The sequence below is a fragment of the Pavona decussata genome, unplaced genomic scaffold (genome assembly GCF_977016875.1).
Source record: "Pavona decussata unplaced genomic scaffold, jaPavDecu1.1 SCAFFOLD_105, whole genome shotgun sequence".
NCBI lineage: Eukaryota > Metazoa > Cnidaria > Anthozoa > Scleractinia > Agariciidae > Pavona > Pavona decussata.
This window is the reverse complement of record NW_028145519.1, coordinates 1,680,283-1,707,625: the sequence shown is the minus strand read 5'-3', so window position 1 is coordinate 1,707,625 and position 27,343 is coordinate 1,680,283. Positions and strand designations below refer to the sequence as shown.

The following is a 27,343-nucleotide window of genomic DNA, read 5'->3' as shown; positions in this document are numbered from 1 at the left end:
TCTGCTCCCATCACAACATGTCGCAATCAAATTACGATAATATTTATACAGCTTATTTGGATTCTACCTTTGTGAGAGCACCAGAAATTGCTTTAAAAAATGTCTTTTGTAAACGGTCCCTGATGTAGGTGCGGGCCATTTTATAGGGGCAAGTTTTAATTAGAGTATCGTGGTAACATTTTTGCCGAACTCTGGTGACCGGTTCCTATGGAGTGTTTTCACATGACGTCACGGCGGCCATGTTAATGTCCCAAAACAAAGAAATGGCGGCCATGTTGGTATCCCAAACTAAACCTCTGGGAGTTGAACACTATTTTTATGCAAATACTTTCTTTTGTTTCAGTAAACCAATATGGCCGCGAGTCACGTGAATGAAAACACTCTATACAGAATGGCCCCCTCCTTATAAAGATTTTACCAAACAGCAGAGCAAAGTTTGTCTTTGCGATCGATTTCCATGGAGATTCAGCTGAATTTCATGCAATAAAAGGCAGTGGCTTTGAAGTCGGCAAACTTGTTTAATTTGTTGAAAGTTTGTGTAAGCGTTTATGGCCTTCGCAGTACACGATAGGTTTCTTTCCCTGTATTTGAGTAACTTAAACCAATACAGACGTTATTAAACCCTACTCTTTGGGCATGGCTGTGAGTGGTAAAAATACGTCATGTGACCAAATTTGTCGTAACTTAAGAACAGGGACATATTTAATGAATATTCCCCAAGTAACAACTGCCAGGTTTCAAAATTCGTGAATAGCAAAAAATATTAAGCGATAGTAAAAAAGAATGACCTTTATTTGGCTTTTAAAATAAGTATAGATATTTGCTCTCGGACAGTAGCTGTCGCTCGAAGTTCAGAGATTCCATCAAGCGAATAAGTCACTTCTTGGAACAGACTCATGCATAATTTTGTTTATATTTTATGCACGTATACCTTCTTCAGTTCTATCGGTGATGTGAGATGTTTATAACAATCAGCTAGTGTGGCACAGAAAGGTATTACAAAATACAAGTACAAAAAGTAAAATCGTATCTAACGCCTTGGAGTTATGGCACCCAAACCGCGGACTTTTTACTCGCGAAAATCGGAGGAAAATATGGCTTCCGCGACAGATGTTTCTCGATGACAAAAACATCCACTTTACTCCCACATTAACAGTGCAAAGTTTCGAAACAGAAAGAGAGAGAAGATCAAAAGCTAAACAATCGCAATAAACATGCACAATGGAAGAAAAAGAAAAGAAAGAGAGGTAAATCATATCAAACAAAAAAAGACGAATCTGTAAGCCGGAAAGGCTTGTTTTCTGCGCATACTCGAAAACATGAATGTTATCAAACGTGAGTATACAGAAAAGATAATATTGGAGCTACACACAGCAATGCAACGTCGCAAAAAACTCGAAATGTGTTCCTTTGGGCTTACATTTAGTTTTGCTTTTTTGTGGGCGGATATCAGCATAATCAGGGTTAAAATGTTTTGCGAAATCATGCTAAACACCTAGACTCGGCTCAGTGTTCAACACCTTGTCTAAGTTGAAACAATTAATTCTGTCATTGTGCCGTGAAGCTGTTGACCCTGACTCTAAATGAAATTCGTAGATGATGTGAAAGGGATTCTAACTCTTGAAAGAAATTGATGGTAAATTGTTACAAAGCAGAATACTGCCTAGTTTTAAATTCAAAATGAAAACGAAATTCAGTGTCTGAAAAATAGGATATGATTACAAAACACTCAATAATATTTACATATTGATATCAGTAAAAAGGTCTAATTTAAAATAACACCTTGCATACTGACTCAAGCAGGTTGAGAAAATAAATGGACATAGACAAATAAATTGAAATTGGAACCCGCCGGATATATTGTAAGATGATGAAAGAAAACAAGCAAAAAGGTCTGCAAAATAAGGTATGTTTTTTTTCTATTATTCCATTGTTTTGGAAATGAAGTTTACTCTTTTCTAAGAAAGTGCTTCTAGTTGATCGCGTGAGATGGAAGCATGGGCTCTTAACTCTTGATGTAAGTACAACTGAATAGAAATTCACGCTGCGTCCTCAAGACTGCACTATTTCGTTTCCAAAGACAGGGTGAGGAATATAATTTCTGCGCAATTTACACCAGGACTGCGTTATAACGAAGTTTGCACAGGAGGATTGTCATAAACATCCTTTCATCGTTACGATAATTTATTCAGGTTCATAGGTGGTTGGGCCTGTGATGTGGATTTAATGTCCAATATTTTATAGAAGTTAAAATATATAAAGCCATTTATCGAAAGGTAAACTTTTTTTTAATGAGCTTTCGTTTATACGGAAACACTTAAATGAGAGCTTTATTATATACATTGGTTTTTCATTTTCGTTTAGCTTCTCTTTATCGGTTGTCTTTGTAAATTAACAGCATGTTCATCAGAGTCGATGGCATTTGTGTGCCCTCGTTTAGACCATAAACATTTAGTTAAATCTTTCAATACCCGTCGATATCTTTCACTCAAAGTAACATAAACGCATGGATTTACCGAGGCGTTCGAATAAAAGATAAATTTTGCAGCTGCAAATAATTGGTTCATTCCGCACGGTTCATGCCCATTCCATACAAAATATAAAAAAAATGCTGACACTGTTATAGGAATCATGCATAAAATGAAAAGAAAAACTATAATTAAAACCCTTTTCATTATCGCTGCGTCTTCTCTCTGCCTTCTACGCCTCATATCTATCGCTCCTGTGTCATTACATGAAACTCTTCTCCTCTTTAGCTCTCTGACAATCAAGGTATATAAAGTAAGAATTATACACAGTGGTAAGAAAATTAAAAATATTGAAAGAAAGCCAAAGTAGCGTTTTTGTGTCCGCCGTTCATCAAACTTCGGTGCCCAACTAAACGTGCAATACCACTTGTTATCTTGCACCACCAGTCGCACAGTATAGAAATACGGCCCGTGTATACACATCGCCACGATCCAGATAATGGGAATTAACACTTTCAAAACCCTTGTTGTTATCAGTGGAGTGCGAAATGGGAAAACCACTCCTCGATATCTGTCGATGGCAATAACCACAAGGCTTTGGATGGACACCGCGGTAGAAATGTCTTGAAAGAAGTAGACCAGCTTACACAGAATCAAACCCGTTAGTCCGTCTAGCAGCCACCTTCGAGGGCCGGTAAAAATTTCCACGAGTTCTCGTGGAACAGCAAACACAGAGAGAAGAAGATCGGAGGCAGCCACGTTAGCAATTAGAACATTCGTTGATGTCCACATCAGTCTGTTTCTCGACACGATGGCGATAACAGCGAAGTTACCAAACAGCGAAACCAACAGAATCAAGACATATGCAAATGTTTTGATGTATTTTACGGACGATGACACTCCTGGGGACACCTCACAACTCTCGGTCAAAGTCGAGTTGAGGCCAGAATGGTCTTGAGTATAATTTAAAAGGTACATCCCAAAAGGACCGAACTCTAGGTGCGGTAAACTTTGAATGCCGGAAATTAGAATCTTTCAAGGTGCATATACAGATTTGGACAATTCTGAAGGATAATTGGACATGCAAAAGAGCACCTGCTGACTGCTTCTACGTGATGTGCACATAATTAGCTTTGAATTTTCCCTATACAAAATTCAATATGGGCACTTTGAAGACTGTCAGGCGTCTAGAAAAAATTGGAAAAATAAACTTTGGAGCTGTACTGGCGTTATTAGTGACGAAGTATAGTCGAAAGAAAATATTTCAGCTGCAATTTTGCTAACGTCGTCGGCCGCGTGAAATTAGTGTGGAGTTCGTTTGTAAAAAAAGAAAAAAATAATAATAATATTTTTTATTATTATTATTATAAAAAAAATGATTATTAAATATAATCTTTATTAAAAATGACCAACTCTTTTAAAACACAACCCTATGCACTCCTAAAAATTATGTACATTTTCAGCAAATATAAAATTCTCGTATTCAAATTCTTGTGGTATAAGGACATGTTCAACGTGAAGCTTTAAAATATTTATAAAAAGAAAAATATATATACATTCAATCTGCGTTGAAAAACAAAGGAAATATTTGCTTCTAAAATATATCATACACTAAAATGTGAAAATTCCAAAACCCCTATTAATCCTTAATCCTACTGAAATTCTGGCTTGCGCACTTTCGGATGTAATGTCAATGTCAGACATATTGGCTACTCTTCTCTTTCTCCTGGTTCCTCTAAGGCACAGCAAGGCTGATCGTAGAATGGCAAAGGATACCTTTGCCCTTATCCAAGAAATGTTGACAACTTGCAATCATAATAATAATAATAATAATAATAATAATAATAATAATAATAATAATAATAATAATAATAATAATAATAATAATAATAATGATAACGATAATGATAATGATAATGATAATGATAATGATAATGATAATGATAATGATAATGATAATGATAATGATAATGATAATGATAATGATAATGATAATGATAATGATAATGATAATGATAATGATAATTATAATAATAATAATTATAATAAATAAATAAAAATAAAATGCTGCCACAATGTTTTTCTCAGGTTTATGAAGGAAAATACTATGGGATCCCTACAGACTAACTCTAGCAGAATTATGGCGTTCGGTCAACTCGCTCAACTAAATTTTCTAGTTACTTTGAAGAGACGAAAAGAAAAATTGGCAACATTTTGAGGCTTAAAAGTTTTAATATTTTTTTTATTAATTTTACAGAAAGGTTATTTTACACAAGTTATCTCAGAATAACGACATTACGTAAATTCTTACACAAATAGAAATTTACTAACATCAGCCACTCGATTGCCAAAGACATTAAAGAACCGAAGAAGGTTTGCACAAGGGAGACTATCTGTTCTAATTACAGAAAGGTACGTTTGTTGAAGGAAAAAAATTTGTTATTCTTATTGTCTGGTGCCTTCCATTCTACAATACAATACAATACAATACAATACCATACCATACCATACCATACCATACCATACCATACCATACCATACCATACCATACCATACCATACCATACCATGCAATGCAATGCAATGCAATGCAATGCAATGCAATGCAATGCGATACGATACGATACGATACGATACGATACAATACAATACTATACAATACTTTATTGACACTCCCCATAGGGATTTTTCAGTGAAAACTTGCAATCATAATCAAGAAATAACAGTTTAAAAACTGTGCATAAATATGTTGTCCATAATATTCGCTTGAAATTTACAATACTATTTGCAAGGCTTAAAAGTTAAAAAGATATTAAAAAACGTTTGGTTTTTAACATCTTTTTAACTTTTTAGCCTTGTAAATAGTATTGTGTACATAAATAAATATTAAAGATGATACTGATAGATATCTCATATTTTCAAATAACTAAAAAATATTTTGTTGATGAATTCCTAGAGTAAAATTGATTTATCATGGTGTTTGTTCGTATAGATGTAATTAATTCTTGAATAACATAGTGTAATTGTATTTTTAACTTTATTACACCCATTTTGAAATCACTGGTGATCCTTGCAATCTGATTGGCTCTCAACAGTGCGATTTACTCCCAAATTGCACCATTTCTTGCTCTAAATCGCATCCTTTCTTTAGCCCATCAAAATAGAAATGAAGTAACAGAAATATAATATTAATATTGACAATGATACTCTGTGATTTCAAAATAGGTGTAATAAAATGGTAATTGAACTTTGTATCGTGCAATTTTCCTCTGAAATCATACTTGTGATTTCAAATCAAACTCGCGGTGCGCGCTCGTTCGATTTTGAAATCACGCGTATGATTTCAGACCAAATTGCACTTCACTCAGTTCAATTACCATTATAAATCAGTCTTTTTTTTCTCTGAGTTGGAAGTGATACTGAATAACTTTTCTTCGTGAGAGGGCTTAAGTTGGATGTTGTTCGTTGTATTAAACCAAGAAATAACAATTCTCTCAAAGGCACTAAGAGGCTTGAGAGTTACTTATGACGAAGTATTAACTAAAGAAAGTATTTTGCAATTTTGAGAATTTCGTATGCGCCCGCCATGTCAAATAAGTGTGCAGTTTTAAATATCCACAGTCTTGGCTTGATAAATTTATAGATCATTTGAAGTAATGAATAGAAAATAATTGGCAAAATTTTGAGGCTTCAAAGTTGCTCATACCATGGATTCAGCGGTTTCATTTCATTCTCCTCAAGCAAGATTGAGCTGCGAAGTGGCGACGAGACGCAAATCGACCAGCCAAGAAAACCTCTGGTGACCATCGCTCCAAATCTCACTTTCCTGCAGACGTACGGCGTACTGTGAAATTGCATGGAATATCACGTGATACTTAAGCGACGAGGTCGTAGGAGGAGTTGGCTATACTGATCAAGTGATATTCCACAAGATTGAGCAGGATAAGGGTTACGCAAGTTTTATAACAATCACGGCCAGGAACCTCCCGGTACTAGTTACTAGTTGAATTTACTCCAAAACACAAAAATGGTGGAAGAGTGCAGCCGGTCTCTGATCCCTCATCTGAAAGGCTTATGCTACCCAAAACTTTATTGAATGAATCTCCGACCAATCTTAAACCTGCGGGAAACAGTATGCATTGTATGTTGCGTGTAATGTAAAATTGAATTTATTATATTCATATGACTTATCGCGTATTAGGCCCATTATTTTCCAGAAAACTTTCCATTACGGAATATAGCATCTGAGGAAAAAAGCTGGCAAGATTTCCGCTTAGCACCATTATGAATATATTTTGCGACTCAAACTCTATTCACGCTTGCCATCCTTGGAAGAGGGTAAGTATGACATTGGACATATGCATGTATAATTAATGTGCGTGGCTGTGCCGAGAAATCTTTCCAAAAAGCCTTAGCAGTTTTCAATGGTTCCCTTGTTGAAGAGGAGCAAAGCCGGCCAGTCGAGCACTTCTAATCATCCGCTTCAGTGCAGGTTCAGTGAAAATCACTCCTTCTTGAAAATATGTTCAGCATCTCCAGCTTTGCTGTTAAATTCTTCACGAAGAGCTTACCTCTTTGGGGATATAAAATTACTCTTAGATACTCCAATCTCTGGGTCTTGTAAACTTCCTTTTCTAGAAGTACTTTTCTTCTTAGGTTTTTCTTTGTATATATAGTCTGCTTCTGGAATAAATAAAGTATGTATGTATGTATGTATGTATGTATGTATGTATGTATGTATGTATGTATGTATGTATGTATGTATGTATGTATGTATGTATGTATGTATGTATGTATGTATGTATGTATGTGTGTATGTACCGTTCAAACTTTCGTTTACCTTCTCTAAACATAGTTAATTAAAGGCATTAAAGGTTTTTATGAAACCTGACAACGTCTTTGTTATATGTTTTTGTTTGCCTTTTTGGCCCTGACCCTGCACAAACAACAATAGACTTTGGACTGTGTTGGAGCAACTGACCAATTGAAACGTTTTTGTTAAGATATTCAACTGTGGTGTGAACGTTAAGACAAAGGATTGTGCAGGGTCGCGGCCCTTCCAACATAAATTGCAGCACCATTGTTTTCATGGCAAGGTTTCCTAACCAGTCCCTCAATTAACTATGCTCTAAAAGGGTGTATCCATTGTACGAGACTGAAATGTGCCAAACATTATCATTTTGAAAGCAAATTAGATTTTTTTTACATCATTGTTCAGTTACCCAAGAGACAAACCGCCCGTGAAGGATGTGACGGCGAAGCCAGACATTGTGAATATATTAAAACTCGCAAAGATTTTCATTGCAGTTGAAAAGAAAAACGGTTGGAAGTACTCGACTTGACGAATTTATTTCTCCTCTCAAAGGGAACCTATCATGATGAAAATTGGTAAGAGGTTTTTCATAGATACCGTATTCGTTATTTCTAAGATATTTTTGAGAATAAATATGAAAATGCCCGCTAAGTCCAATGAGTATGTGTTATTCGATTTCATCTGAGGTCTATAACATCCTTTAATGATTTTAAATCAAAAACGCGCCAAATCTGTTTTGGCAGATCCCACGTGTTGCGAAAAATATTTGAAGGATATATGCAACAATAGCCTCCATTTGACTTTAAAAATATGCTCGGATATTTTTCCTTGGTCATTATCTGTTCCTCGAAGCTCAGTTCTTGGAACAGACAATGTCAGCGGACAAATATCTGAGCATATTTTCTTGTCAAATGGAGACTATTGTTGCATATATGGACACGTCAGTCAAAACATCTTTGTGTGGGAGGAAACTAATCTACTAGCTACCAAATGACATTTGTAATAATACATTTTGCATACTGACACAAACAGGTTGAGAGAGTATATAAAAGTATAAACAATAAATTGGGAACCCTTAAAGCAGAATATATTGTAGGATGAGGGCGGACTAGCGAAATTTCGTCAAAATAGTCATTAAATTTCTATCAACCCGTTGTTTTGACTATGTAGATGAATATCTCGTAAGCGACTGCCTCAGTTTGTCGCTTTGAGAGATGTCGGGTAATGGTCTTTGTAAACGAGAGATTGTAAATACAACGGAAACGAATTTCGTGTATTCAAGAAACAAACAAACAAAAAACTGCTCTATTCAATTTCACGACAACGGACAGTTCCTTCGTCCGCAATTTACATGTGCTGTGTTTGACACGACAGGGTTGGTCCAACAAGGCGGTTGCGCAATAATGGTTATGACTGAACTGAGCTATTTCTGTTTTTCAGGGTCATTGTTTTTACGATATTTAGATTCACATGTGAGCTCTGTGTTGTATGATACCTTTTAATTAATAAGATATCTTTATACATTTTTTATAGTCTTCGTCGATTTAATTTTCTTTTAACGGATTTTTAATTTTCGTTGCTATCCTATTTCATCTAGCTCGATGTCGTTTGTGCGCACTCGTTTAAAACACAAAATTTTTGCTAAATCTTTCAATCCCTGTCGATACCTTTCACTTAGTATAATATACACACATGGATTCAGCGACGCATTTGAATAAAATATAAATTTCGCAGCTATAAATAATTTGTCCATTCCACACGGTACATGCCACTTCCATGGAAAATAGAAAACAAGTGCTAATACTGTTATTGGTGTTATGCACAAAAGGAAAAGGGAGACTATAATGAAAATTCTTTTGACTATCGCCGCGTCTTCTCTTTTCCTTTGTCTTTGACGCCTCACGTCTAACGCTCTGTTCGCATTAATTTTTCTTTTCTTTAGATCTCTGAAAATCAAGATATGCAAAGAGAGAATTATACAAAGCGGTAAGAAAATCAAAAATACTGAAAGAAAGACAAAGTAACGCTCTTGCATTCGCCGTTCATCAAGACTCGGTGCAAAACTAAACGTGCAACGCCATTTGTTATCTTGCATCACCAGTCGCACAGTATAGAAATACGGTCCGTGTATACACATCGCCACGATCCAGATAATGGGAATTAACACTTTCAAAACCCTTGTTGATATCAGTGGAGGGCGGAATGGGAAAACCACTCCTCGGTATCTGTCGATAGCTATAACCACAAGGCTTTGGATGGACACCGCTGCTGAAATGTCTTGAAAGAAGTAGACCAACTTACACAGAATCAAACCGGTTCGTCCGTTTAGCAGCCACCTTCGATGACCGATAAAAATTTCCGCGAGTTCTCGCGGAATGGCAAACGTAGAGATCAGTAGATCGGATGCAGCCATGTTGGCGATGAGTAAATTCGTCGTTTTCCACATTCTCCTATTTTTCAAGACGATGGCGATTACAGCTAAGTTTCCAAACAGCGAAACGGCCATAATTAAGGAATAAGCCAGCGTTTTGATACATTTCACAGACGTTGAACTTTCAACGAACATTTCACAGTTCGCGTTGGCTGGAGTCGAGTTAAGGCTAGTTTGACGTACGGTGACCGTGCAGTTTAGAAGACACATATTGCCAAGAGCTCTTGCAAAGAGCTGTGATCTGTAGGTAAAGGTTTGTGTGGCAGGTGGAAAATAGCTTTCACTGAGGCCCTCTTTATATGGTCCCGGGTACCCGAGAGAACTTTCCCTCTCGAGACAACTTTACGAGCGTTTATATGGACTTGTGAGGTGTAACAGCTGTCCCTTCTAGCACACCAGTCTCTCACGGTACAGATAGCTAAATATAGGGAGGTTACGTATTGGGGAAAATGGCGAACCGAAGGAGGATCAGCAATCAATATTGTCACGTTTTTCAAGCCTGACCGCAGTATTGTCGATGGCTGTTGATATTTTCATGGTGCTACTTTTGCAACTGAAGACCCAACAAGAAATGCTAATAGCAGACAGAATGAATTTGTCTGCCGAGCCAAACGAAAACGGACTGCGCCAAGAAAGGCTCGGGCGTACTGGCAAAAACCAGGTAGGACAGATCATTTCCCTTTGGACGCCAGTTTTTTGGCACGTTTGGTCTTCGCTGACCTTACAGAAAGAAATTCATTCGTATCGTACAAGAAACTCTTATTTATATCGTTTGCCTCTTTATCGAACTAACATCAAACAATTTTCCGTTGTTACCAAGGAGCTAAATTTTACAACTCCTTGTGTACCGAAATCGTCAACTCGTCCTCCTCTGTCTCCTTTAAGAAAGTACTTAAGGCGTTTTTCTGTAATAACTATTAGTAGTTTTCATACAAATGTGTTTAAGTATTAACTTTTCTTGTAGCTGTTCTTTTCGTATTGTCTCCTTCCGTTTGACATTGTAATTGTATGAAATTGTAATTGTATCCGCGTCATGTTCTTATCTTCTTTTTTGATTTTATCTTGTAAAACAATAACTGAGGAGACCTAATTAATATAAGCTTCATAGTTTCCTTTAGGTCTCCTCGCCATTGTTAAACATATTTCTAGTAGTTTTTGTTTTCATTATATTTGTGGTGTGGCAAAATAAATAAACTAAACCTAAAACACACGGCGGCGTCGGAAAACAATTGAGCGAAAGTTGTGTTCATTGCAAAACTTACAATCCTCGTAAAGCTTAAAAAACCATGTTAATTAGTAAGTCAATTGCTTTACAAAAATAGCACATGAAATACGAAGGTTTACTCTAGGATTAGAAAAGAATGCTTATTTTAGTAAAACATCAAGTGACTGAGAAAAGCTGGTGAAGCCGGGAAACAAACGGAGGAAACACTTAGAAAAACTGCGGCTATAGCAGTTTATATATTCCAACAAATTCGTGTGATAAAATCATTTCCCCTCCAATGCTAACTTTTGACATCATCTGATTTAAAACCTGCATGACAAATGTTGTAGTTGGATTGCCGTGGATGGATTTATGTGGATAACGAAGCGCAACATTGGAAACTATGAAAGAACGTTTTCGGGTACCCACTTAAAGCAAAATGTCTATGTATTCAACCGAAGGATAAAATGGATGAAATACGACCCATCGCGCTAGGTAATTATTGCAACACAGTGGAGTCTACTTAAAGCGACACACTTTAATTTGGGACGTCAAAAATCTTGTAAGCACTGGTAAAAAATGCTCTTCTAGTTTGATTATTTCTGTAAACAGAATTGCTCGTAACACGTCTCAGGAATACTCAAAGATAAGCAAGAACGGTTTGTACAACAAAACGAGGTTTTCAACAAAAGCTTCGCCGTAAACAGTAATCTCTCAAAAATTCCCAGCCAAAACTTAAAACGCTAAAACTATTAGTAAGTAATAGGCCATTTCCGAGTTGCTATGAACCTCATTATGAAAGCGAGGCTAAGTGCAAAACTTTTCATATGAAAGTTAGGTTTTTTTGCATATGAATGAAAACTAATTTTCATAACAAAAACTTTGCACTTAGCCTCCCTTTCATAATCAGGTTCAAAGCAACTCGGAAATGGTCTATTGCTTTACAAACACAATATATGAAATGCGAAGCTTTACTCTAAGATAACAAAACATTGCTTATTTTAATAAAACATCAAGAAACCGAGGAAACCCAGCTGAAACGCAAACAAACGGAGGAAATACATAGAAGAGCTGCAGCTATGGTGTTTATATTTTCCAATATTGGCGTGATAAATCTTTTCTCCTACTTTATAGCCCTAAGCTTATCATCTGGGCGAAACATATGCATGATAAATGAGAGTGAGGCAACTGGTCACCCGAGGGAATGGTAAAAGTCCTGGCCCCGGTTGTTCAAATGCCGGATAACTTTATCCAGTGGATAAGTCACTATCCGACAGTTTCAATCTGTGCAAAGATTCCAGTATTTCCTCTTGAACAAGCGAATATGCACACTCTAACCACAGTTAAGTTTGGGAGTGTACGAAAACCTTGGACAACGTTTAATGTGAAATATATTTCAGACACTGAAGAGTGCCTTATATAGCGGATAAAGTTATCCAGCCTTTGAACAACTGGGGCCTGATTGGTATCTGCGTGTCATTACATACAAAAGAAGGGAAAGCAAATCCACCCGGCTGTGTACGGCATTTTCCTTTCTCCACAAGACAGTTTCTTTCGTGTTTGTGTTCGCTTGTTTGTTTTTTTTTTTTTTGCTTTGTTTTGTCTCAGTTCGAGTTGTTGTTTGTCTTTAGCCTGATAAAAACTTTCTACGTTGAAATGAAATACAACATCTCGTTCTTGTCCTTTTTAACTCAAGCTTTGGCTTTTGCAATTTCTACTTGGGTGACAAAAATTTTATTGCTAAACGTCTAGTAAGCGCGAGGCTGTTTTTACTGGCGAAAACAAAAAGCTTGAAAAAGCAAAGAAAAAAAAATGTGTAGAGGACCTCTTTTAAAGAGCTACCTCTAAACTCATAAAAGTCCCCATGAGTGATTTCTTATTGCTTTATACCCCATTAAAACGGCCAGCACGAGTTTAGCTAATGGCTTTTCTTTTCACAAATGAAACTAATGAAAGGCAGAGTCTTGACGTTTGTGTAAAACCACGCAGATTGAAGTCGCATGGCGCTGTTGTTAATTTCAGCTTTTTTGTTTTATTTCCGCTGCTATTATGATCAAAAATACTTTATCTATATACTTTATTTTAGCCATGCATATAATTTACAAGCCTTTTATCCTGTATAAATTAATAGTCAAGTTCGACTGATTTTTCATGAATTGCTGTTGACCGAACTTGTACGTAGCACTTCACCAAAACACTCGTACGAAAAACAAAAAAGGATTATAAGTTCAAGAAAATCGACAACTGTTTCGATTTTTGAGAACATGTTTCGACAGCTCTTCTGTCATCTTCACTTTAAATTGTTAAGTACAAAGCTCAATGTTTAATAAGTACATACAAATGCTTATGAGAAAAGAAAAACTGTAACAGAATAATTTAAAGAAAACACGACAATTTGTGACTAAAAAGAGAGTTTTAAATTTACGTGATGCAATTGTTGGTTTAACTTTACCATGTGACCAATACTGAAGCAATGAAGGGAGGCTCAAGCAATACCCAATATTAAACTCCTCCCCACAATCCCAAGTCTCATTCAATCATTAAACAACAAACAGTCAGAGAAATGACTAAGAAAAGGAATTATTTCAGTTCTTCTATAAAAAACAATGAACTTAAATGTAGTGTTTGATGCTGATTTACTTTGGCAGTGAAAACTATTATTTCGTAAACATAAAACACGGCATTCCTTTTTGGCTTTATATAAAGACGATCGTGGGACAATCTTTGTGGCACTCGTGACATGGTGAGTATTGCTTCTCAAATCAATAACAATTCATGAAAAAAAAACCAAAGGAAATCACTACCCTAAATGAGGCATGGAAATGTGATCATTAATTAACATAAATACGGTGAAGTTTGGCTTTAAATATCTCCAAATATAATTTATGGCTTTAGAAGCTATATCAAGCACTCTAAAGAGTTTTTTATCCGACTTTCAAACACCTAGAAGTTGGCTGGAAAAAAAATCTCGGCTGTACTTTGGTTTTCAACCAAGGTCTCACTGTTAAAAAATCGTAAGAAACACTCTTCCAAGTGTTTGATAAATTACTTCCCTTGCATTTCATTACTGAGATTTAAATTTACTATCCTTCTTTATTTTACAAACAAAGATAATGTTGATTTGAAGTAATATTCACACCGCCTCTAAAGGCTGGTTATTTTAAGGGATGGTAATACGATTTTTGAGATCTGATATTTGCAAAACGACCGATACAGTCCGGCCACGCATGCGCATCAATCTGGTCACGTTATGAAAGCGGTCGATGTAAAAGAATCGTCGATTCGTAGTGTCTGTCGGCGAGATCAAACTTGAAAGATTAAAGGTTAAACATTTACTTCAGAGGTATGACTTTGCTTTTTGATCAGCCTCATGTCATCTGTATAGCTTCAGTGTTTTTGAACACTCATACGACAATTAAATGCGTGGTTTAAAGGAAATCAATACTTTGAGTAGAGAATAAGGACGTCAAACTAATGCATTGTTGACGTCTAAAACCTAGAAATTATTTCTAATGAAACATTTTCACTATGAAATTGGCCTATTTGGCAGTTTAACTGGGTCAGGAATTCAAAACATGTTTCATGTCTCAAATATACTTCGATGACGGTGATTTGTTTTCAGTAAAATATCTGTCATTATCAGGGGATCTGGCCATTTTATACTTTTTGTTTACATAAGTATCATTGTACATGCCATTTATCGTTAAGTTTAGCCAACCATTTGGTAGTCCGTGTAAATTACTATTCATAAAATAAAACTATTTGATTTTATTGTTTGATTTTACATTTGTATTTATTGAAGACTGTCGTATATTGCGCCGGAAAGCCGCCATTTGCCATGTGTGCGGAAGTCAATAAACGAAGAATTATTTGCTTCTTCCCAAATTTCTACCATGCACTGAAATTATTAATCTTTGTTTTACAAAGCTAAAGCGTGCAAAAATCTGCATCGAAAAAAAGATATAGATACACAAACAAAGCAAATGTACTTCAGTCTATTGCACCATGCAATAACTTGAATCTAAGAATCTCTTAACAAAAGACCCTGGTTCGATGCTACTTTGAAAACTGAGAGAAAATCACAAAAATAAACTGATTGTGTCATATATCCTTGCCAACAAGTCTGAAAGCTCAGATTTCAGTAGTTTCTAATTGGGCAATGACATCAATAAAACTTGATCAGTGACATTTAAACCTCTTTTTCCTAAGGTATAATTATATATATATATATATATTTTTACTGTAATGCTTGACTAATTATGTTAAAACGTATAAGATTTGCTCGTCATCCATTCGCATGATTTCAATCACGTTTCCCATATCAATGATTTTATTGTTTGATTTGATGGTTACACCATATCAACATAATTCATCAGAAGTCAAAGTACAAATTTCCCAAAATTACGAATTCTGGATACCTTCTGAGCAGGCCTTTTCTGTGGTAGTTTTTTTTATCTTATACGTGTTCGGATGCAATCACGGAATTTGGTTTAACTCCACTTCGCCGTTGACATCCTTGTTGCACAAATACAATCCCCTCAAAATGTCTTTCAATCCTTTGCGATATCTGTTATTAAATACGAAATAAACCACAGGCGTAATGGCAGCGTTTGAAAATAAAATAAAATGCGCGGCATATCCAAACTGTTCCATATTACACGGCATTTTCCAGTTCCAAATAAAAAAATACAATATTCCATAAATAAACGATGGCAAAACACAAGATGCAAAAACAAACATTACAGCACACAGGTTCTTAATTACTTTCGCGTTTTCTTTATGTCTTTTGCACGACATGTAGGAAAACGACCTGTATGCGGCTTTTTCTTTCTGTAAAACCCAAATAATCTGACAATATAAAACAGTTACAATAGAGAAAGGCAACATCACCAGAAGAATAAGTATCACTATAATATAATGTTCTTGCGCTTTCTGAGGATGAAATTTCGGTTCCCAGTTAAAGATGCATTGTGAGTTTTTATGATGAGACACGAGTCGAGCAGTGTAGAAATATGTGGCATGTAGACCCATTGCTAAAAACCATAACAGCGGAATGATTACTTTACAACGTTTAGGTGTCGTGATTGCGGGGCGAAATGGGGAAACAATTCCTCGGTGTCTGTCAATAGCAATAAGTACCAGACTAAAAGTTGAAACAGCCGTTGAAATGTCTTGGAAGAAATAGCCAAGCTTGCACGAAATCAAGCCCAGAATTCCGTCTATTAACCATCTTCGACAACCAACCACGATCTCAGAGAGTTTGATTGGCACAACAAACATCGAAATAAGCAAATCTGATGCTGCCATGTTTGCAATGAGGTAGTTAATAGTTGTTCGCATACGTTTGTTCCGTGCCACAGTTACAATAATAACGAAGTTTCCAAATAGAGAAGTGATGAGAACGATGCTATAAAGCGTAATCTTGAGAGCTTTTATCGCATTCGTATCCTCTGCGAATTGCCTGCAGTTTTCACTTGCCTCTGAAGTGAAGTTACCTGGTTCTGTTGAGAAGACATATGAGGACAAGTTGAAACTCGGGCTGTTCATTGTGTATTCACACCTGCTGTACACTACCCTGATATAAGTTAGTCTTTGTAAAGGGAACTGTTACCTTGAGTTTTTGCTCTTAACCATAAATCACCTCGCTCGATCACATGATCAACCGTAGGATGTTGATGAAGGTTAGTTTTGCGAATGTCAAATGAGCGGAAGTTGTCTTTACTGGAAGACTAACATCAAACCTCTATTTCGCTAATGATTTCGAGTGCGACCCGCATTATCAGAGCAACTTCTGGAAAACAAACATACTGAACGCGAAATATCAAACAAACTGTAGGACGCTAAGAGCACAACTACTTAAAACTGCGGGGAAAGGATGCATGTTAAAAATGAATCAGCCCTTTTCAGCCATTGTTTGGACAAAGCAAAGGCGATTTCAAAAGACTTTTTAAAAAAATACTCCCCTTCTTTGATTATTTCTGAAAACGTATTGTTCGAAACACTTAGGAATACTCAAAGGCAAGAAGTGACGGATTTTGCTTTGTGCTGTACTCAACAGAATCTTCCTCCGTTAATAGTAACCACTTACTAAAGTTAGTAAAGTTAATTGCATTACAAACACAACACGTGAAATGCGCAGCTTTCCTCTAAAACAACAAAATATTGCTTACTTAAATAAAACACTTGGAAAGTGAGGAATTGACCAGCCGAAGTGCAGCTAAATAGAGCAAACAGATAGAAACAATGCGGCTATTCCACTGATAAACTATCCCCATGCATCCTATATATATAGTTCAAAGTTTCGACCATGAGGGATGGGAAAAAAAAGGTTCTAGTACTCGAACAGACTAGATTTCAGAAGAAAAGCAGCATTTTATCGAGGTTTGAATAAAATAATCATCTTACTGTCTGATTTGTTGTTCTAGTCTAATTTCATATCATTGTAGTGTAAGGTGCAGGTGGTTTGAGTTCTAACTTGATTTCCTGTGAGCTAGAAAACGCCTTTTTCCTTCGGAATCCCGGGAGCGACAACGGCGACGCCAACGAAAGCGTAAAAAACAAACAAACAAAAACAAGAAAGAAAAAAACAACAACAACAACAACAACAACAACAACTAAATTTGGGTTCTGTGAACAACGTCGAGATAATTCCAACACATTTAGTCAATGTAATGTTGACGGACTGTCGTAGTAGCGCGTTGAAGTTCAGAAAGAGAAAGGCAAATTAATCATCATATGTTCACGTTCTCCATAAAACTTCCATTTTGGTTATGTTATATTCCTTTCTTGTAGAGGGCGGAAAAAAATGCACCATTGCGTATAATGCAAGTGCAGAGCCAAGTGATTAGCGAAATTAAATCTTGTTGTTTTTTGACGTTTTCTTTGCAGTCGTCGTCGCTTCTTCAGCTCCCTTGTCAAGAAGCCAACAACCACGCCGGACTAACTTATTTGTACCAGACTACGCACAAATGTACTCACTGCTGTTTTATAAATTTTATAAGTAATATATCAAAAAAGTGGAAGGGTATTTCACGGGAATTCCAAACACCGAGGAAAAAACGAGACGCCGGCAGCGGAAGATCTTAGTTAACTTCGAGGTATTTGAAAATCAGATGAAACACTCCCTCGAGTGTCCGATACAGCTTCTCAAGCCATTAATAATTCTTGAATAAATTCAAAGCCTGAGTTCACCAAATTTTATGATAATTAAAATCAAATTTCCAAACCGTCACGGTACGTAGCGATTTCCTTTTTTTCTCTTCATGAGTTTGAGAAACTAAATGTATTTATTATTAATCAAGAGTTAACCAGAAAGGTCTTTCACAAAGTGGTTTTGAAGGAGGCTCTTAGTTAAATATTAATTACAATAAAAGGAAAAAGTAACGACACTAACCGAGAAATGACAAATAACTCCTTCAATTTAGGCATATCTAATTGTCTTTACGAGCACTCGCGAGCATGCAAACTCTGACGTTTTTTTTGCGAACAAGAGCAGTGATCAAATTTGTCTTGCGAGTAGCGAGCACTTTAGAAAATGCAACTGGCGAGCAACGAGCACTTCATAAATTTTCCGCGAGCAGCAAAGATTTATAATTAGACGTTGTTTTTATTAAAACTTATGCGCCTATACTAGTAGTCTGAGTGTCACCTCCACAATACGCAACACTTTAAATTTTACATCTTATCGTGATCCTGGATATGGCATGTATAATTACATTAACTTATGTTATTGTTGTGTGCTTTCTTGTGAACTTGACAGCGAGCCGTTCACTGGAGTTCAGTACTACACATGACAGGACGCAGGCGGGCTCGACTGTAAGTTCCGCAAAGGAATGCTAGTAGAATCTACTAGCATTCCTAACATTCCTCAAATTAAGACTCACCCGGTTTCTTTTCTTTTGGGACTTGCAAGGTGTCGTAATCTGTTTTTATGTCATGGAGGAAGTAATTAAATCGAAAACAAACCAGGCAGGGTATAGGAATATGATCTGGACTACATGTCACATCAAGAAGTGCCAAGAAATAAAAACGTGATGTGAAATTAGAGTAAATGCAAATGTACAATGTAATTGCGCTACTCGAAATGGCGGACGCGGCCGACTAAAATAGCTGGCAAAGGCGGACCATTTACTGGCGCAGAGATACTCATGAAGAAAGGTTAAGGCAGAAGAGAGGAAGGAAAAAGAGAAGACGTGAGAGGGAAAGAGAGGCAAGAAATGCTGTAACGGGATCCTGCAAATGATTTGACAGTGTAAATATACGGTTTCGATTACGAAACAATCACGCGCATAACAGGACACAGGCGTTCTCTACTGTGAGTAACGTGGTGCAGAATTTACTAACATTCCTAGATTATTCTGTTTTGAGACCACAAAATTGTACGCCGAAAGAATATGATCTAAATTTAATCATCGCGCAAATGATACGTTTTTTGAAATGAAGAGCAGCATTTTCCCGGAGTATATTCAAGAGGGCAGACATAAATCAAGCGCGCTATTAAATCACCTTGAGACACGGTTAGAAGAAACATAAAAAAAGACATCGTGAGCTTGGGAGTGAAATCCTGAAAAAAGTGATCGCAATGACAAATGCATTAATTATGGTGAATCTTGAAGTTGTCTCTCTTCACTTATAATCTGCGATACCAGATACACTTATTGTCTCGCGATTTTTCGAAGAGGCTAAAAGAACGCGAAAATTGAGTACGATATTTGCACCGGAAAAAAAGTTAACTTTTAGACGAAAGCAAAATGCACACGCACTTTTCCATAGAAGAAACACCAGACTGGCCCCGCAGAACAAGCGTTATTTTTCGTGTGTGTTTCGCGGGCGAGCGCAAAACGCGAGGAAAACACGCACTACAAGTCACGCGCGACAGGAGTTGTGAGAAGAAAAGAATAGACATGTACATGTATATGCATACCTCTGTCTTGTTCCATCATATTAACGATGCTATAGTAAACTGTACAAGGAGAAACAACCTTCAGTCTTGTGGAAATAAATTACTTCATTTTATTTTAGAGCGTGCAAGTAAGAGGGGGAAGGGGGGGGGGGGGGGGGAACCACCATTCTGATCGATATCAATTGACCGATGCCTGGCTACACTGGTGACTGCATTGCCACATCATACCATTTAAACTTAAAGGCAGTGTTTCTGTATTAGCGTTTTTTTACGTTACATCAGACCGTGTCAGGTGGGTCACCCGCCGTTCTGATGGATAAAAAATTAAAGGCTGAGTTGCTGTATTAGCGTTTTTTACGTTACATCAGACCGTATCAGGTGGGACACCCGCCGTTCTGATGGATAAAAAATTAAAGGCTGAGTTGCTGTATTAGCGTTTTTTACGTTACATCAGACCGTATCAGGTGGGACACCCGCCGTTCTGATGGATCAAAAATTAAAGGCTGAATTGCTGTATTAGCGTTTTTTACGTTACATCAGACCGTGTCAGGTGGGACACCCGCCGTTCTGATGGATCAAAAATTAAAGGCTGAGTTGCTGTATTAGCGTTTTTTACGTTACATCAGACCGTATCAGGTGGGACACCCGCCGTTCTGATGGATAAAAAATTAAAGGCTGAATTGCTGTATTAGCGTTTTTTACGTTACATCAGATCGTATCAGGTGGGACACCCGCCGTTCTGATGGATAAAAAATTAAAGGCTGAGTTGGTGTATTAGCGTTATTTGTTTTGTTACACGAGACCATGACACCGATATCAACCTTGACATTGGCTGTGCATTTTTTTTATTTTGCATTTAATTATTTTTACGAGTTTGCTTCATAGTCACTTCCTTCATTACTTCACCAGCTATATAGTTGCCTGTTTTTTATTGCTTTTTTGTAAAATACTGACCTCACTGATAAAAGTGTTCTATATAGTCCCCTCATTATGGTTTTATCTGGTGTGAAAATACATCTACAATTTGGACATTTCAAGCACAAAGTGAATTTGTCGTGCCCCCTGTTCTGAAAGTGAGTATGGATTGTTCCATTTCATTGTAAGTTCAGGAGTATAAATTTTAAGGGCCGCTCTGCTACACTATGAATTTTATGGCGCCTACCCCCGGAACAATAACCCGGATGATGCACAATGCAAGATCATGTTGGTCGTGTTTATGTTAAGCGTGAATATTCAAAATTGTGGTTGTCTAGGCAAATGCTCTTCTGTGATAACTTACGTCTTCTTGACTAAGCGAGACTTACCTTGGTTCTGTCCCTTGTATTTCCTTTGTTTCAATGCCTACCATTTCGCATAATTAACACGCGCCAATTCCAAAGCAGAAGAATACGTCTCTCAGGTTTTGTCTTCGCATCTGTCCGGCTTCGCTTTCATTAGCGGCTCTTGGCAATCGCTTCCTTTTATTTCTTGCTTTGCGCATCTTCCTTTTTTTTTTCTCTTATGAACTTCCACGCGACTTTTGTGGCATGATCGATCACAATTTCGGAAGGGCGCGCTTCCTTCTCGTTCCCGCTAAACAGTGCCGTAATATAATTACGCGATCGCATTTCAAGATGCTTGTATATGTGCCCGCGTTTCCACACAGTGATAGTTATTATCCAAATTTGAAAAGCCAGCGGCTTATCGCAAAACAATAGAAACATTAGCTGGGAATGTTGTGTTCTGGAAGTGAATGTACAACTAGTAAATCTAAAGGCCCGGTCAAAAAGGATGGCGATTAGTTTCCGAGCTTTGTGCACAGGACGCATCGTACGACATTCAGGCTAATATTTTTTTCACCATACAATTGCAGCGAAATTCGCGCAAATCGATCTTGTTGATTCATTACAAAACAAAGTACGTGGCCAAGCAAAGCGTCATACAATCTTGGTATTTTGCCGACGCGTCCCTTTTATATAATTAAAGGTATATATATATTTTTTGATCGGTATGATCAACAATTGCTTGGTACCTCTCATTAGACGGTACGTACATAAGCACTGGCAGGCCACAGACTTACTTAATTCGAATTTATCCTCGCCATCTTCTTATAAGAGGAGTAATGCAGTAATTTTGTATCGAGTTACGATATTCAAAAACACTGTCCAGATCGCAAAGAAAGAAGTGAGAATAACATGAGCCGTTCATTCTCTGTCATATTGAATGAGATTACAGACGCCTCAAGGAACCACAAAGATTAAATCTCTGCGTGACGTCGTACTTACAGTAGACTTCCACTGCGTCCTCTCATGAAAGAAACATTTATTTCTGTACTAAAAATCTTGCAAAGCACGACTTACGAAATTTCGAGCAATCGAGAAAGCCAGTTGAGAGCACGAGGAAGCGAGCACTCGTTTAATTTTTGCGAGCAAATCGAGCAAAGGACAAATTTTCCCAGCACTAGAAAATTTGAAGGGGTCATTCGATACCCCTAATTTTGGCGCGAAATTTCAGCGTTAATTTATAATTTCACAAGTGAAATTACAAAACTGTAATAGCAACGTTTCCTATATCTCAGTGCCAAGATGGCGCCCAGGTTTAAAGATGTTACGGATGAAGAAGTTACGGCATTGAAAGACGCTTCAGAAAACCTAAAAACGCAAAAGAGCACAATTAACTGGGTGAGGTTTTTTTTTAAGAACTGGTAGATAAAAATGGCCTTGAGAAAAACTCGGAGACGGTTCTTCTTGGGCAGTTGGATAAAGTACTCGAGCGGCTTTTTGCCTGCGTGTGTAAACAAGATGGAACCGACTACGAACCTGGGTCCTTAAAACTGCTTCAAGCAGCACTTGACCACCACTTGAAAGAGAAAGGTTATTCTTTTTCAATTATAAAGGACAGATAATTTGTTTCAATTCCCGAAAAGGTCTTGAGGGAAAGGCGCGTAAGCCGTAAGCTAAGAAATGAAGGTAAAGGAAGATTGCCACTTAAGTCAAGAAGCCTAACAAGAGAGGAAGAAGAAGCTTAGTGGGAAAGCAGACAGCTTAGAAATTCATATCGTAAGTCACTCCTTAATACAATGTGGTTGCTTCTGTCACAGCATATTGGTCTGCGTGTATCCAACGGTCATTGGATTGTTTATCAATTGTATCCAGTAGTTACTGGATACTATATCGGGTAGTTGTATCCAATAGTTATTGGATTGTTATCGAGCAATTGTATGCAATAATTATTGGATTGTATATCGAGTAGTTGTATCATCCAAAAATTATTGGATTTTATATCACTCGGCTGATTACAGTCGTAATTCAATGAGAGAAATTCGCGCTGCCCTGGATACTCGATAGGTATTAAATAAAGAAGACATAAACTTCGGTGTCATTACTGGCAGAGAGTTCAAGCCGGCAAATGACGCTCTCAATGCTCACCTGGTCGAGCTCGCTCGCGAAAGCAATATTTCTTCTACGAATCATAAACCAGCCATGATGCCCCGAGATGTCGAAATTCTCTACGAAAAGAAGCAGCTTCTCCTACCCTCCGACAGCAAGTTCAATCCTCAGCGACTGTGAACGACTTCGTTTCTGGCTCCTTTCAATGTCAAGTAAGTAAAGCAAGCGCTCTGATGTAAGTCCAACAAAAACCAATCGGTAGCGTCGTTTTTGACTGCAGGTTCAGCCTCGACTTCTTCACTGGTCGTTTTCGTCTGGTCAATTCCACAATCGTATTTTTAATATAAAGTACTGCTCCAATTGAACACGAGATAAAGGAACAGAACGACAAAACGCCTGCTGTTTCGTTCACTCCGGTTTCCACATTTTACGGAATGCGTTGCTTAACAATTTTTCGCTTTGATCTTGTTCTTGAAAGGTAGTTAGATTCCCTGTAATCTTATCCACCACTTGCATCTTGCTTTTGTCTTTCACGGAATTAAAGAAGTTTCTTTTCCTTTCAAATGTTGTACTTTTTCCCCAAACACATGCTTTTGACTTAAGAGAAATCTGAATATAGAAAGACGGGGGATTTTGGAATAATTGACAAATTAACAAACATTCACGTGATTGACATATGACAGACTGGCAGATCCCACGTGTTGTGAAAAATATTTGAAGGATAATAAACACAATAGACTCCACTAGACTCTTGGAACAGACAATGTCCGCGGACAAATATCTGAGCATATTTTCGCGCCAAATAGAGACTTGTTGCATATATGGACACTTCTGTCAAAACATTTTTGAGTGGGAGGAAACCAAGCTACTAGCAAATGACATTTGTGATAATACATTTTGCATACTGACTCAAACAGGTTGAGAAAATAAATAAAAGTATAAAAAAAAATGATATAAAAATATATAAATAAATTGGGAACCCTTGAAGCAGAATATATTGTAGGATGAGGGCGGACAAGCGAAATTTCCTCAAAATAGTCATTTTTCTATCAACCCGTTGTTTTGACTATGTAGATGAATATCTCGTAAGCGACTGCCTCAGTTTGTCGCTTTGAGGGATGTCAGGTAATGATCTTTGTAAACGAGAGATTGTAAATAAAACGGAAACGAATTTCGTGTATTCAAGAAACAAACGAACAAAAAAACTGCTCTATTCAATTTTACGACGATGGACGGTTCATTCGTTCGCAATTTACATGTGCTGTGTTTGACACGACAGGGTTGGTCAAACAATATGACTGAACCGAGCTATTTATGTTTTTTAGGGTCATTGTTTTTACGATATTTAGATTCACATGTGAGCTCTGTGTCGTATGATACCTTTTAATTTATAAGATATCTTTATACATTTTTTATAGCCTTCGTCGATTTAATTTTCTTTTAACGGATTTTTAATTTTCGTTGCTATCCTATTTCATCTAGCTCGATGTCGCTTGTGCGCACTCGTTTAAAACACAAAATTTTTGCTAAATCTTTCAATCCCTGTCGATACCTTTCACTTAGTATAATATACACACATGGATTCAGCGACGCATTTGAATAAAATATAAATTTCGCAGTTACAAATAATTTGTCCATTCCACACGGTACATGCCACTTCCATGGAAAATAGAAAACAAGTGCTAATACTGTTATTGGTGTTATGCACAAAAGGAAAAGGGAGACTATAATGAAAATTCTTTTGACTATCACTGCGTCTTCTCTTTGCCTTTGTCTTTGACGCCTCACGTCCAACGCTCTGTTTGCATTAATTTTTCTTTTCTTTAGATCTCTAAAAATCAAGATATGCAAAGAGAGAATTATACAAAGCGGTAAGAAAATCAAAAATACTGAAAGAAAGACAAAGTAACGCTCTTGCATTCGCCGTTCATCAAGATTCGGTGCCAAACTAAACGTGCAATGCCATTTGTTATCTTGCATCACCAGTCGCACAGTATAGAAATACGGTCCGTGTATGCACATCGCCACGATCCAGATAATGGGAATTAACACTTTCAAAACCCTTGTTGATATCAGTGGAGGGCGGAATGGGAAAACCACTCCTCGGTATCTGTCGATGGCAATAACCACAAGGCTTTGGATGGACACCGCGGTAGAAATGTCTTGAAAGAAGTAGACCAACTTACACAGAATCAAACCGGTTCGTCCGTTTAGCAGCCACCTTCGATGACCGATAAAAATTTCCGCGAGTTCTCGCGGAATGGCAAACGTAGAGATCAGTAGATCGGAGGCAGCCAGGTTGGCGATGAGTAAATTCGTCGTTTTCCACATTCTCCTATTTTTCAAGACGATGGCGATTACAGCTAAGTTTCCAAACAGCGAAACGGCCATAATTAAGGAATAAGCAAGCGTTTTCATACATTTCACAGACGTTGAACTTTCAACGAACATTTCACAGTTCGCGTTGGCTGGAGTCGAGTTAAGGCTAGTTTGACGTACGGTGAACGTGCAGTTTAGAAGACACATATTGCCAAGAGCTCTTTACCCAAAGAGCTGTGATCTGTAGGTAACGTTTTGTGTGGTGGGTGGAAAATAGCTTCCACTGAGGCCCTCTTTATATGGTCCCGGGTACCCGAGAGAACTTTCCCTCTCGAGACAACTTTACGAGCGTTTATATGGACTTGTGGGTTGTAACAGCTGTTCCCTCTAGCACACCAGTCTCTCGTTACAGATAGCTAAATATAGGCAGGTTATGTATTGGGCAAAATGGCGGACCGAAGGAGGGTTAGCAGTCAATATTGTCACGTTTTTCAAGCGTGTCCACAGTATTGTCGATGGCTGTTGATATTTTCATGGCGCCACTTTTGCACCTGAAGACCCAACAAGAAATGCTGATAGCAGACAGAATGACTGTGTCTGCCGAGCCAAACGAAAACGGACTGCGCCAAGAAAGGCTCGGGCGTACTGTCAGAAACCAGGTAGGACAGATCATTTCCCTTTGGACGTCAGTTTTTTGGCACATTTGGTCTTCGTTGACGTTACAAAACTAACATCAAAGAATTTTCCGTTTTTTACCAAGAACCTAAATTTTACAACTCGTTGTGTACCGAAATCGTCAACTCGTCCTCCTCTGTCTCCTTTAAGAAAGCACTTAAGGCGTTTTTCTGTAATAACTATTAGTAGTTTTCATATAAATGTGTTTAAGTATTAACTTTTCTTGTAGCTTTTCTTTTTGTATTGTATCCTTCCGTTTGACCTTGTAATTGTATGAAATTGTAATTGTATCCGTCGTCATGTTCCTATCTTCTTTTTTGATTTCATCTTGTAAAACAATAACTGAGGAGACCTAATTGATATAAGCTTCATAGTTTCCTTTAGGTCTCCTCGCCATTGTTAAATATATGTCTAGTATTTTTTGTTTTCATCATATTTTGGTGTGGCAAAATAAATAAACTAAACCTAAAACACACGGGCGCCGCAAAACAATTGCACGAAAGTTGTGTTCATTGAAAGACTTACAATCCTCGTAAAGCTCAAAAAGGATGTTAATATGTTTGTCAATTGCTTTACAAAAACAGCACATGAAATACGAAGGTTTACTCTAGGATTAGAAAAGAGTGCTAATATTTTAGTAAAACATCAAGCGACTGAGGAAAGCTGGTGAGGCCGGCAAACAAACGGAAGAAACACTTAGAAAAACTGCGGCTATAGCAGTTTATATATTCCAACAAATTCGTGTGATAAAATCATTTCCCCTGCAATGCTAACTTTTGACATCATCTGCTCTAAAACCTGAGTGACAAATGTTGTAGTTGGATATTCATGTGGATAATGAAGTGCAACATTGGAAACTATGAAAGAACGTTTTCGGCTACCCACTAAGCAATACTTTGTCTATGCATTCAACCGAAGGATAAAAATGGATGAAATACGAACCTGCTTGGTAATTATTGCAACACAGTGGAGTCTACTTAACGCGACACACTTTAATTTGTCGGGACGTCAAAAATCTTGAAAGCACTGGTAAAAAAATGCTCTTCTAGTTTGGTTATTTCTGTAAACAGTATTGCTATACACGTCTCAGGAATACTCAAAGATAAGAAAGGACGGTTTGTGCAACAAAACGAGGTTTTCAACGAAAGCTTCGCCGTAAATTGT

General features: G+C 37.3%; 4 protein-coding genes across 4 annotated transcripts; all 4 read right to left on the bottom strand.

Annotated features, from left to right (window-relative positions):
* Positions 1–2,194: 2,194 nt before the first annotated feature.
* Positions 2,195–3,707, bottom strand: LOC146471336 (QRFP-like peptide receptor). Its single transcript, XM_085121098.1, has one exon. The coding sequence runs from the start codon at positions 3,444–3,446 to the stop codon at positions 2,361–2,363; it is 1,086 nt and encodes a 361-aa protein (XP_084977224.1). The 5' UTR covers positions 3,447–3,707; the 3' UTR covers positions 2,195–2,360.
* A 4,513-nt stretch (positions 3,708–8,220) lies between these two features.
* On the bottom strand, positions 8,221–26,549 carry LOC146471333 (neuropeptide Y receptor type 1-like). Its single transcript, XM_085121097.1, has 2 exons — positions 26,337–26,549; positions 8,221–10,580 (listed from the first exon to the last, which is right to left on the bottom strand). The coding sequence occupies exon 2, from the start codon at positions 9,919–9,921 to the stop codon at positions 8,860–8,862; it is 1,062 nt and encodes a 353-aa protein (XP_084977223.1). The 5' UTR covers positions 9,922–10,580; positions 26,337–26,549; the 3' UTR covers positions 8,221–8,859.
* Positions 15,254–16,629, bottom strand: LOC146471335 (neuropeptide FF receptor 2-like). Its single transcript, XM_085121111.1, has 2 exons — positions 15,378–16,629; positions 15,254–15,333 (listed from the first exon to the last, which is right to left on the bottom strand). Exon 1 carries the CDS (start codon positions 16,460–16,462, stop codon positions 15,392–15,394), a length of 1,071 nt encoding a protein of 356 aa, XP_084977237.1. The 5' UTR covers positions 16,463–16,629; the 3' UTR covers positions 15,254–15,333; positions 15,378–15,391.
* Positions 24,549–26,078, bottom strand: LOC146471334 (neuropeptide Y receptor type 1-like). Its single transcript, XM_085121096.1, has one exon. It carries the CDS (start codon positions 25,709–25,711, stop codon positions 24,650–24,652), a length of 1,062 nt encoding a protein of 353 aa, XP_084977222.1. The 5' UTR covers positions 25,712–26,078; the 3' UTR covers positions 24,549–24,649.
* Positions 26,550–27,343: the final 794 nt, after the last annotated feature.